This window comes from Rhinolophus hipposideros, assembly GCF_964194185.1.
Source record: "Rhinolophus hipposideros genome assembly, chromosome: 15".
Taxonomy (NCBI): Eukaryota; Metazoa; Chordata; class Mammalia; order Chiroptera; family Rhinolophidae; genus Rhinolophus; species Rhinolophus hipposideros.
The window spans coordinates 12,954,203-12,968,269 of NC_138061.1; the positions used below are offsets into that span (position 1 = coordinate 12,954,203).

A 14,067-nucleotide genomic window follows, 5' to 3' on the forward strand; every position below is an offset into this window, starting at 1 on the left:
TGGGGAAAATATGAAGGGGTTGGTTAACGAGTACAAACTTTCAGCCATAAAATGAAGAAGGTCTGAGGATTTAATGTATAACATGGTGACTACAGTTGAAAACACTGTACTGTATAATTGAAATTTGCTAAGAGCATAAAACTTAAGTGTTGTTACCCAAAATATAATTAATTAACTAATTAGTTAAAAATAAATAAATAAATAAACAAACATGGGAGGTGATACACGTATTAATTAACGAGACGGGGGAATCCTTTTACAATGTCTACATATATCAAATCTTCACGATGTACACTTTAAATACCTTATAATTTTACTTGTCAATTATATCTCAACAACGCTAAAAAAAGAAGACACCTAGAAACGCAGAAAAACACAGTGCATGCTAAGTAAGGTCAAAATGCCAGAACTGCCATAGCAAAGAGTAAAGGCAGGGATTCAAAGTACAGCAATGTAAGCATTTTTAAGCGGATATAATGTCAGAAAACCCAGCAGGTCATTAAATCTATGGAAAGGGCCAGAGCTCACGCCATCTCCTAAAACCATGAAGAAGGTGACGGTGACAGAAACACAAGCATCACTAAGACCGTGAGGCCAAAATGGACGGTAGGACAAACTGTAATAGAACCAAGCTCAATGATGTAAATAATAGGACACCAGAAGCCAACTCGTGACACTTAGCCATCAGAATCCAATCTAAGTACAGGTCAATTACTGTAACAAGCAGCACGGTTGGAGTGTCAGTCAAGGGGACTGACCCCTGGAGAATTATAGGGATGCCTAACAGAACACAGCATCCCTAGACGCAGCCAACAAAGCTACTACCTAATTGATGTCATCAGAAGTCAAGGGTGGGTGATCAGGAGTCTGATGGTAGATGCTGCAAGAAAAAGTCACAATTTATTGCTCGATTTCCAGACGTGAACCGGTTTTGAAATCCAGCATTGCTTTATTTAAAATTCTGGGGCCCAGGAGGAAGGACCGTGCAATACCACATCAAGTGTATACGGTAATAGTTCCCTTAGTTGTTCCTCAAAGGCAGCCCTCGTCCTTTCATTTAGTAACGCTAGTCTAGGGGAAAAGGCAACACAAACATTTCACGTGCCACTAGACACAAGGTCTGAGTCGACAGGGACACCTGTCGATATGAAGTATCACCATGGCCTCTCTTTTTAGTAGAGATAGATGGCAATGAGGAAATTAACGGCATCCTGGCCAAGGTCCTGTTCAAACTGAGTCAATGTGTCTACAGATCCATGCAGTGGTCATGCCCTGGACGTGTAACTGGAATACGCATCTTTGGCAAATGGAACCACCCCACATTGGGTACTTCTCTATCACACTGGAAAAGTTCAAGTGAAATCCTCTACCCCTGGATAATATAGAAAATTTTTAAATAATGTCACATCCCAGAGGGAGGGAGTGGCAGTAATTAGTATTACCCTAAAGAATCCAAAGAGTACCGAGATAACAAACCCCACTAAATCTCCATTTCTACCACGAGTCTGGCCCCTGCAAATTAAACAGGGCCTGAGGATGGTAATAGACTTCTACCTAGTAGTAACCCATTGCAGGCACCATGCAAGATGTGTATCTTGGTTAGAGCAGCTCAACATGGCCATTTGGGGCAAATGTGTCCTTTGCTCATCAGAAAAGAGGATCAAAAACAGTTTGCATTCATATAAAAGAGAAAATAGTATCCAATCACAATTTTACCTCAGGATTGTATTAACTCTTCCTCCTTTTGTTACAACATAGAACATATTTGGTCTAACTGGACACTGTGCAGAGAATTACAATGTTTCAATTAGAATGACATCATTCTAATCGTGCCCGATAAGCAAGAATGGCTAATACAATGGGAGCCTTGTTAAGATATATAGGTTTCAAAGGGTGGAAGATAAAACCTACAAAGATTCAGAGACTTTCCACATTAGTAAAATACTTAGGAATCCAGTAGTCGAGAGCATTGTGAGACGGTTCACCTGCATTGAAAGACCAATTATTACATTTTGTATCTCCCATAACAAAGAAGCAAGCAAACCATCTGGCAGGTCTCTTTGGGTTCTAGAGACAGCATATTTCACTCCTGAGAATACTGTACCAGCCTATGTACTGGAAGACATCAAAAGCTGTCAACTGTGAGTGCATACCAGGGCAAGAAATAGCTCTGCTACAGGTCGAGGCTACACTGCAAGCAGCCCTGCAGTGAGGGCCATGTGAGACAGTAGACAGTACAGTTATGGGTCATATCACTGCTGGAAAAAGTAGCATGTGGGTTGTACAGAAAGCCCCAGTAAAAGAGTCCCAATGTAGACCCCACACACGTCAAAGGTCATGCCACCTGCAGTGAAAATCTTTACACCTCTATTCCTGTCATCCTGTGGGGCTCTGGTAGCAATGCAGTGCCTGACATGGGTTGTCAAGTGACTGTGTTCAGAGATTGATATTATGAGCTGGCTCTGTCACCAATAATCATAAGAACATAAAATGAATGTGGTTCCCAAGATCAAGCATGAGCAAGACCACAGTGCCCAAGCAATATGCACAAGCGGGCAACCCTGCCACCTACCACTGCTGCACCAGGACCATTCCTCCTCTTACAACTATGGCCATATGGGCAATCCTCTATGCCCAGATAATAAGAGGAAGGAAATGCAAATATGTCAGCTTGATATGTGGGCATAAGTCAAAAATATGCATCACTTACAAGAAAGCCTCACTCAGGAATGGCCTTGAAGGACAGTGGGAAAGAAAAAAGCCTCCCAACTGAGCAGGCCTTGGCAGAGGGCCTCAGCCACGTTGTGTGGAAAGAGGAATGGCCCAATGTGATGGTAAAGAGGCAAGTACAGTAACCCAGACGACGAGGTATGTGTTGATCATGGGTTCACATACCTAGGGGTGAAGGTCTGAGTCATAGCACCAGGTGAGACATACAGGCCAGAAGAGATTCTAGCTGAAGATAAGGGATATCTACAAAGAATAATGGAGGAGGGACATGATGAACATCACTTGCCAGCCCCAAGACCAGCCGCATAAGGCAGAGCAATAACCTAGGTTTTCCCCAGGAAGAAAGGCCACTGGAATCCTAGAGGAGCTCTCAACAAATGTATCTGAAGAAGTAGACTGAGTGACTCAAAGAATGATTGTGCTGAACATGGAAATGTGCTGCCTGAATGCACCATTAGGGAAGGACTTGTCCCTGCTGCTGGGATTGCCATCACCGGACTCAGTCAGCTACCAGCCCCTGCCCAGATTGCTTTAGCTGCAGAGAACTTCCTCCCCCAAGGTCCTAGGATCCTGGGAGGGATCCTCACACAGGCACTGATCAAGGCCTATTTCATCCGAATGAGGGATGACTGTGATGGGACCCTTAGGTTGGCTTGACTTCTCCCTCTGCCCAATCCATCTTCTTCCCCTTCCCTTTGACCTACTAAGTACCCTAAACACTAAACTCGGTCTCAGGGTTTGCTTTCCAGAGAACCCAAACTGTGACACCGTTGTTTGTTGCCACAGTATAACCTAACCTGTACTGACTGATACAATAAATGCCAATTTTCCTCTGTAGTTTCTTAAAATAGCCGGCAAATTGTTTTCACCCATAAAATTGTTTAGGAAAAATAGAATTTAATTTGAAAGCTTATGAAAGCTAGCTGAGGTAAGCCATTTTTGCATCTATACACATAATATTTCATGTTTGCAGATATTGGCCCACCTGCCAGGAATTTTGAACAGAATGGGATGAGAAAAAGATAGTAGAAGTGGTTAAACATAAGCTTTCCACTCAACCCATCCAGCTTTTTCAATAACTACTAAACAGAATGTTGGGCTAGATAAATTCTGTTGCTGATTTTCACATTCTTGATCAGGATTATCTATACAACATAGACTGGTTTTCCTGAAAGATGTAGAAGTTATCAAATGCCTTAAAGCTCAATATTAAATTAAAATAATTTGTTTACAGGAAGTCTATTCCCATTCTTACATTATAAAATCTCTTACATTAGTAATCTGCCTGACTGTAATCTATAATTATATTTTTTGCCAAGAAGAAAATATACTTCCAGAGCATGCAAGTAATTATTACTTCATAAAGAGTTCAAGGCTAGACAAATTAAAGCAAAATCTACACAGTTATAGACATCATGAAAATGGACAGAAATACCATTCCATAACAACAGAAAAGCCACACAAGAATAAAGAACAAAGTGAAATATACATTCTGGAATACAGATTTTGTTTTAAACCCTCTGTTACGAGGTACTAAATATTAATTTACAAACTATACACTCAATGCAAAAATTAGAGTTACTACTCTTTCAAACCCAAATGTCAGAAATCAGAATATTGCGTTGTCATACTATTTCCCTATTCGGGACCACATAAGTACATTTAAGAACTTATGCTGAAATGTAGAGACTGGTTTCTCAATTATGCATAAATAATACAGGTTAAAAAATATACATTCATTAGCAAATTTTTCTACAAATACTCATATTTTTATGGAAATATACATCTGTAATACTTTATGAACACATTTAAAAAATTCTTTTAATATTCCACTTGAAATGCCAGTTCATCAGTCAGTCTTTATTGCATATTTGAAACACACTAAAAAAACTACAAAGGTTGTATATACAAGACTCAAAATTAGATAGATAGAAAGAAAACTCCTACTAATCATTTGAATACCTTTGTAATAAAAACCATTTTCTGGATGTTGCCTAAAAACTTTTTCCACCAGCCCTTTAAATTATGGTACTTCATTGGGATTCCCACCCCCCCACTAAGTCAAAATTTCTCTTAATATTCTAAAAATCGCACACTTGTCCTATTTATTGCATTTACTCGTATCCCCACACCTTCTCTCAGATTTTGTTCCCTAGCATTCATTCAATAAATATTTATTTAGTTTCTTATATTCTGCCAGGCAAAGTGGGCATCATTATTTAACCCTCAATTTTAATTGAAATGGTTTTATAATGTTTTAACATACAAAGCAATTTCCTATTGGCTTCAGTAAATAGTCTCTATGTAATATATTTATACATCCCCTGATAATGAATCATACTTGAATTCCTAGAATAAATCCTACTTGGTCATGGTTTTAAAACACTGTCTCAAAATTCACTTCAATTTTAAGGTATGTTTCAATTCATGAAACTATCTCACTTGTGAATGTTGAAATCCTCCGTCAAACCACCTAGTGACACTTCAGAGACGTGAAAAACAAACAACCTGATTCCTTTTTTCCCACTGACCCTAGAAAATTAACGTTTATGACAATATTCACTTTCCACAACCAAATAGTTTTAAAGTGTAAGTATGTCTAATAACCTGAAATACACTCAGTGAGATATATTTTTCCATTGTACCTTTACCCTCATTATGTACTCAAAGGTTATCTTTATCAGAAAGATCATTTTAATCTTCAATCAGGCGCAATAACAATGCCACCAACAATAACAAAAAAATTATTAAAGTTTTCAGATTTAAAATCTGACTTCAAGCTAGATTTTCAAACTGGAACATTATATATAACATCATATATGTTACAGTCAATATAGACTTATTCACCAGTGGTGGCTCTATTATTAGTTGCATTCAAGTCACTTTTTAAAATGTAGATATGCACAGTGCCTAATCTAGGAAAATCAAATTACATAGGTCTGTTTTCTTATTCTTCACAGCCTTCAAAGTAGATATGCCTCTATATCTAGTATGTATAATATAATGCAAACTGTGAAAGCAAGGTTATATCCCCAGATTAATGATATTTGCTGTATAAAATTTTCTATGGCACTAAGATTGAAATAGTACAATTTATAGCAATGAAAAATTAGTATTAGCACAAATATTCCTACTTTTTCAAACATGATATAACACAGAGCAATCAGCTTATGTGTTCAGGTACTTCCCAGTTAAATATGCCATAAAAATTCTAGTGTACTGTACTAAAGAGAAAAATTAGCAACATGACTTTTTTTTCCAAAACAGATCTATTTTATGGTCAGATTGTTATAGAATGATTGTATTTTATTTCCACAAAATATACTGCACAAGGAGAACAATTATTTTGGAAGGCATTTCCTAAAATATAAAAAAATAATTTTCCTAGGAAAATATTCTAACACTTGATGCTACAAGCCAGGGAAGATAAAAGCTGATTTATGGGAAAGGGGGAAGGGTATTGAGAACTACACATTATTAATCAAATGAGATAAAATAAAAAACATTTACTCTATGTTGAATTGTATGGTTGTATTATGTTTTTGTTGTTAAGTGTCTGCACATGGCAAAAAAAATCCTGTTAAAATATAAAACTGTTTAAAATATGTTATTCTTCCTCCAATCTGAACAATTTGCTTGAAAAACAAAACTGATATTTGCTTCTATCTTTCCATAACATTAAGAAACATCTCTAAACATAATGTGTCTGGCAATCTGTTGCCAGAATTAAAAACATACAAAGGACCAACCAAACAGCACAACGTAGTCAAGCGGAAAGACAACCACAAGTTTTAGGAGTTACAAAAGTTAGATCTACCATTTAATACCTGCATGGCTTGGGCAAGTTCGTTTCACTCTCTTCTGCTTAACATTCTGGAAATAAGTTTATTAACACCTTGTTACAAAGTTACTAGACAGGTTACAGATTTTGTGTATATAAAGCCCTTAGCTCTTAGCATAGTACCTAGTACCCAGCTCTCAGAAGACACTTAATAAAGAATAGAATAAAGATAATTTGATCTCTCTCTCTCTTTTTCTGGGAAAATAACACCTCTAAAGTTTTTTCACCTTCGTAAGGTTTTTTGATACATAAAACCTAAAACATGATAATCATGAACAATATGGAAGAAATAAAAATGAATTCCCAATATGTGAGCTATAAAATATCTCAACATTAAATTTACTCATTAAAGTATAGAAATTGGGTGGAAGCTCCTGGAAAAAATCTTTGCAATAGTTCAAAATCTCACTTTAAAGATTTTTAACAAAGCAACAAACTTCTACACTTTTCCTAGGATTATTTTCTTATAAGAAAAACAAACAAAACTTTCATCTACCTCCAGAGAACTAAGCTTACTGTCTCATCACCTTAGGCAAAATAATATACTGACAGTCCGAGCCAGGCAATGAAAGTTTATAATAAGCAAAGACAATCCCATTTTCATCATAAATCATCACTTCCAATTATTATTTCAAAAAGTAAATATTTAATAATTTAGGATCTAAAAACCCTGAGGACAGTGGATGGATTCTTTTTAAGGATTATTCACAGACAGACACTCATAGCTTAGAGTTAAAAAGCATGCTTTACTTTATTACTAGGAATTTTCTTCCAAACAAACTTATAATAGTATAAAGATCAAAGTACTTATTAAGAGTCATAATTTTCTTTATATGCTGCCACTTGAAATAATTTTTCAAAGTAGATTATGTGTCTTTACGACGTTAAATAGCAAAGGTATACTTCTTATATCTATTAAAGATGTTATTCTTCGGTCCCTTTTATTTTTATCAAAATGTTTCTTAATCACTTAAAAAATTGGTGTGTTACTGTACAATAACCATAAAATGTGCTCTAAAGTACTGCTTAATATAATAAATATCAACTATGTTTTATCTGTAACATAATACAGAGAAGAAATGTTTTCACTATGTCTAATGCATAAATTTAGTATTTCAATATATTCATGTAATATTCAGAAATTGATAGGACTATAGATAGCAAAATTAAAATTGAGTGAATTATGTTTATGTAATGTATTCCTGGTTCTCTGGAAAAGATTATTTAGTTACTTCCATTCCTAGTTCTGGGTTTCCATTTTGTCCCCAAAACTTATTTCATTAACTCTACTTTCTCTACATTCATTTTTCTAGTTCTACAGGCTTCCTATACCAAGTAAGTATATCTGGTAAGTTTAATTTAAATGCATCTAATCTCCACTAAATCTAAAATGCTTCAAGACTTGCATTATTACTATTTGTAATTTAGATAATTTGATAGTGCTCTGTTTTCTACCCATTATTAAAAATAATGGTAATAGTCAAACAAAATAAACTGATGTAGTGCTCATGTGGATATGAGATATAAAACCCTTCCAAAAGCACATTCAAACCCAGATTTGTCAATTCCTCGGTCTCTACCAGCTCACCCCAATTCATCTGTTCTCCTGGCCCTGTTCTACCACTATGCTGCATTTAGAGGGAATTCCATTCATAATCTGTCACTGAACTTATCTCCCTAAAATGGTATGTACACATGCTGTCAGTTAATGTATTTGAGAAACTCTACATGAAAAATTTCTGATATTTCCTACTTTGTAGAATCCTAACAGATACATACCTATGTCATATGCCAGGAAATCGGCAGAAAAACATTTTGCACCGTTACTCAAGGAAGTGTCATTATGGGTATTTCCTCCAAAAATAAGCATAGCTCCATTGATAAGAACAGCTGAATGAAGGTATCTGGCAAACCCACTTTCTTTCAAAATAGTCCTACAGGATAAAATTTAAAAATGTATTACAAAGGATAAAAAGACCTCCCTGATTTTATATATATTATATAAAGGATCTAATTTGCATATAGTATTTTCCTTGGAATTGTGAAATAACATGCTTAATTTTATTTAAACATAAATGTCCTCTAAACTTCAGTATTTTAAAAAATATATATGGCCTCTAAACTTCATATTTTTAAAATATCCAGATTCATAGTACCCTAAAATGCTTTGAGGAAACACAATATTACACATAATTATTAATGATTTTATAATAGTTTACATATCGAATGTTCTTTTTGAATTATAAATGTAGGAAACAAGTCTTCTTAAGAGAGGACTGATATTATCAGTTTTAAATACCAAAGTAAATAAAAAGTTAAAATAATAAATTTATTCGGAACTGTATTCAGTTAAAACTACATAATTCATATGGATCCCATAATACACTTTTTAACTTTTAAAGTATAATATAACATACACAAAGGTGAACTTACCATAATTCTAACATTCAATGTATTTTTCTCAAGGTGAACACAACTACATAACCAGCACTCAGATTTAAAAATGTATATGTTACTGCTATTCTGATTCTAATAGCAAATATTTGTATTGCTAGCTTTGTACTTTACAAAATGGTATCAGATAGTGTGTATTCATTTATACATTCTCTTGCTAAAGATTGATTTTGAAATATATCCATATGTTGTGTATAAGTGAAAATCACAAAGCATTTTTGAGAACCATTAAAAATAATATGAATGTTCTTTTAATTAAAATGTAACTCTGAGAGACATACTACCAATATATTTTCACAATTATATTTCACCTGAATGAATTGATATATAATAAAGGTGTATGACAGAATGACTCAATGCTTCATAAACACTAAATAAATCCCAGTACAAAGAATCAGAATATAAACACAGTTAATGTGAATGTTATAGTTTGTAAGGTATGTAATAGTGCTCATAAGCCATGGATTATAAAACCAGTTAACGCTAAAAGAATATGGAACGTTATAGGAAATATAAGGAGTTCCACAAACACTCTCCCCAGCGAAGGAATTATACTTGGTAAAAATTATAGAAAACAACTATTTAGGTCTAAAAATTCTCACTAAAAGCAACAACATATAAATATTAACTCAAAAATATCAACTAAATTTCAGTAAGAACAGCAACAGTCCATCACATCTAACCCATTACCTGCTCCAGTCCTTCCCTCCACACCCCCCAAAACACACACCCAGTTCAGTAAGACAGAAGTTCACCCCAAGCCGGCATGTAAAGCCAAAGAACACAGACCCCTTCATCTGTCAGCTCCTAGTCCAGGCCACTGACATCTAACCAGGAGCAGCAGATGACCAGTACCACTCATGCCCCCTGCTCTGGGTGGCAGAATCTCTATTCAGGGAGAAAGCATGAGGTCTGAATACTCATCCTCTACTAGCCACCACTCATACGATGGAAGTTATACACTGCGCCTACCAGGTTAAGAACACAAGGGCCAAAAAGTCTTCACCCCACCTCACTCATAGGGCAGAGGTTCCTTGCCAAAAGAGGCAAGTTGAAGAGCCAAGGCTACCATCCCCATCCAGTGCCCTGCACATAATAAGGCAGTGGTGTCACTTCAAGAGGAATAGGGTACCGACCGCACCTACAATTCCAAATTCTGGCACAGAGGTTTTCCCCCACAGAGAGAGGCGGGCTAAGAAAAAAGGAGTTCGAAAACTCTTAGAAGAAAACTGACGAGATTGAACAGACGGAGGGAAACATCAAGCCTTACGGGAACTCTCTAAAACAACGGAGGTTTTGGTGGTAAACGATTAGGAGAGCCACCAGAACAATAAGCTAAAACATAGCAAACTCAAAGTTACCAGAGAGAACCTGCAGAAAAGATAGCTAATAAAAGTCCAACAGGGGTCAGAAACTCCAGGACTGGCTGCAAAGACTACCCCTGAGATGGGCTGAAAATGAATTCAAACAAACTGTGGAGCAATTTATGCCTCAGAGCATTGTTGAAAACAATACAGCAACCCATCGGCACTTAGTGAAGAAGGTCTGGTGGGTATGGTATAAACAGAGGCACACAGCTGAACAGAGAGGTTAGAGGAAAACGCCAAAGAGTCCTGCCAAGGTTACTGTCATCCCAGGGTGACTGTGGGCTACCTCAGGTTCCACCCCTTGAGGAGCAATGTCAGAAACATTTAGAGGAGGAGAGAGACTTCAATAAGAGTTCAGCAAGTCACTAAACAAATAAAATTACAACAGCCTCAGAGAGGGAGGAAAAATCAGAACCCAGAGTTGCTACAACATATTATCCAAAATGTCCAGTTTTCAGAGGAAATTATGACATGCAACGAAATAGGAAAGTGTGACCCATACACAGGAATAAATTGAGGCAACAGGACTGCCTTTGAGAGGGCCCGGAAGTAAGAGAAGTGAAAAAGACTTCAAAACAGTTATTATAAATATGTTCAAAGAGTTAAAGAAAATATCCTCTGACAAGATGTTAAAGGAAGTTGTTCAGTCTTCAATCAGCTACTCTAATCCAGAGTGCTAACAAAGTATGAATACATATTTCTCATCCCTTTTTTTCTAATTGATTTGAAAAACAACTGTTAAATCAATATGTAATTGCATTGTTGGGCTTATAACACATAGAAATATAATATAGTTGACAATAACAGCACAAAGGGATGGATGAAAGCAAAACTGTGTTGAAGTAAGAAAATGATGCCAAATAGTAACTTGAAACAACAGGAACAAATGAAGAAAAAAGCTCACAAAAATATTCAATAACAAGGTTGACGTAACAAATATATATTTGCTCTACTCTTAGTCTCTTTAAACAATACTTAAAATTCGGGGGCGGCCAGATGGCTCAGTTGGTTAGAGCGCGAACTCTCAACAAGGCTGCTGGTTCAATTCCCACATGGGATGGTGGGCTGCAGTCCCTGCAACTAAAGATTGGAAACGGGGACTGGACTTGGAGCTGAGCTGCGCCCTCCACAACTAGATTGAAGGACAACGACTTAGAGCTAATGGGCCCTGGAGAAACACTGTTCCTCAATATTCCCCAATAAAATTTTTAAAAACTTAAAATTATATCAACTAATAAGTATAAAAATATATTGTTGAGGTTGCAACATATATGGATGTCATGTACATATACATGTATGTATATATGTATGTATATATGTATAAAATTATAATACCACAGGAAAAGAGAGAAGATGAAATAAAGTTGTATTATTGTAATGTTTCTATATTTCACAGGAATCAAGTTAGTATAAGTCCAAAGTATATTCTAACATATACAGAAGGTGCCAAAAATGTATGCACATTTTAAGAAAGAAAACTATTAAACTTGTAATAATATATAAATAACAAAAGATGAATACAAGTCACATTTGACTTCTGCAATTACAAGAGGTGTTCAAAGTGGTTACCATCAGCGTCAGACACTTCTGATTATGGTGAACTACTGCTTAAGCAACGCTGACCTAAGTGTCCACTTGTGCACATATTTTGGCACCCCCGGTATATATGTACCGTATGATAATTCCTAGAGCAAAGATTAAGGAAGTAACTAAAATAATTGTATCTCTTAATTATAGAAATTAAAATGTTACACTAGAAAATATTTACTTAATGCAAAAAAGCAATAAAAAGAGAACAGAATAACAAAAGCATGAGAATGAAGAAATAATAAAGATTAGAACAGAAAATAATAATAGACTAGAAAACCAATAGAGAAAGTCAATAAAGCCAAAAGTCATTTCTTTTTAAACAATAAAAAAATTGACCAACTCTTAGCTATACTAAACAAGAAAAAAAAGAAAACTCACATTATTAAAATAAAAAATGAAAGAAGAATCATAACTGTCAATCTTACAGAAATATAAGTGACTATAATGCAATACTAAACTGTAAGCCTTACGAAATTTACAAACAACAGTATGAAATGAACAAAGTCATAGAAAGATACAAACAGGAGGAAATTGAAAATGTGAATAGACCTGTAACAAATAAAGAGATTTAGTTAGAAATTTTAAAACTATCCTCAAACAAAAGTGACAGCTATATGGCGTCACTGGTAATTTCTCCTGGACATTTAAAGATTAATATGAATTCTTCACAAACTCTTCAAAATAGAACAGGATGGGAAACTACTCAACTCATTCTATGAAGACAATATAACTGATATCTAAACCAGACAAAGATATCACAAGAATATAAAACTATGTACTAATATCCTTTATGAATATAGACATAAAAATCCTCAACAAAATACTAGAAAATCAAAACCAGCAATCTATAAAAAGGATTATACAACATGGTCAAGTAGGATTTATTTCAGGATTGCATGGCTGGTTTAGCATCTGAAAAATCAATCAATACAATACACCACATTAATAGAATAAAGGAGAAAACCAAATTATCATCTCAATAGATACAGAAAAAGATTTTGATAAAAATCTAGCACCCTTTCATGATTAAAAATAAAACAACAACAACAAAATAGGGACATATAGGAACTTCTTCAACCTGAAAAGGGCTCAATTGTACCCCATTCCAAAAGTTGCATCAATGTCCAAATCCCCAAGATCTGTGAATGTTACCTTGTTTGGAAAAAGCGTCTTTGCAGATGTAATTAAATTAAGTATCTTGAGATGAGGAGCTCATCCTGGATTATGCAGCAACCTAAGTCTAATGACAAGTGTCCATGGAAGAGACACAGAGAGATGAGGAGCAGGTAATGTAACTATGGGGGGGATGCTGGCGTGATTCAGCCACAACTCCAGGAATACTGACAGCCACCAAAGGCTGGAAAAGGCAAAAAAAGGAATTTCCCCTAGCACCTCCACAGGGTACACGGCCATTCTTACAATTTCAGTTTGGATTTCTGGCCCCAGCTCTGTGAGATAAGACATTTCCATTGTTTTATGCTACACAGTTTGCAGTAATTGGTGTACAGCATCCATAGAAAACTAATGCAAAGGACATCTAAACACACACACACACACACACACACACACACACACACATCTAACTTCATACTTGATGGGGAAAGACTAAATGTTTTCCCCCTTAAGATCAGGAACAAGACAAGATGTCTGCTCTTGCCACTTCTATTCAACATTATACTAAAAATTATAAACAGGAAAGGAGGCAAGAAAAAAATAAAAGTCATCCAGATTGGAAGGAAGAAGTAAAAGTCTCGCTGTTTTCAGATGACATGATCTTCTATAAAGAAATTCTAATAAATCCACACAAAAAAACACTAAAACTAATAAATGAGTTTAGCAAGTTTGGAAGGTAAAAGAATATTATATAAATATCAACTGTGCTTGTAAACACCAATAATGAAAGATCCTAAGATAAAAATAATAAAACAATTCAGTTTACAACAGTATCAAAAATAATAAAATATTTAGGAATATTTTAACAAAACAAGTATAAAATTTATACTGTGAAAACTAGAAAACTACCCAGGAAAGAAATTTAAAACAGCCTAAATAAATGAAAGGATGCCCCATTTTGATGGATTAAAC

General features: G+C 35.3%; 1 protein-coding gene across 3 annotated transcripts in view; it reads right to left on the reverse strand.

Moving 5' to 3' along the window:
• The window catches only part of ATRNL1 (attractin like 1), a 579,923-nt gene that overhangs the window by 482,303 nt on the left and 83,553 nt on the right, over window positions 1-14,067 (reverse strand). For all 3 annotated transcript variants that reach the window (XM_081075162.1, XM_081075163.1, XM_081075164.1), the window contains exon 10: window positions 8,351-8,505. In XM_081075162.1, coding sequence (XP_080931288.1) covers window positions 8,351-8,505 — 155 coding nt within the window. The remainder of the gene's footprint in view (window positions 1-8,350; window positions 8,506-14,067) is intronic.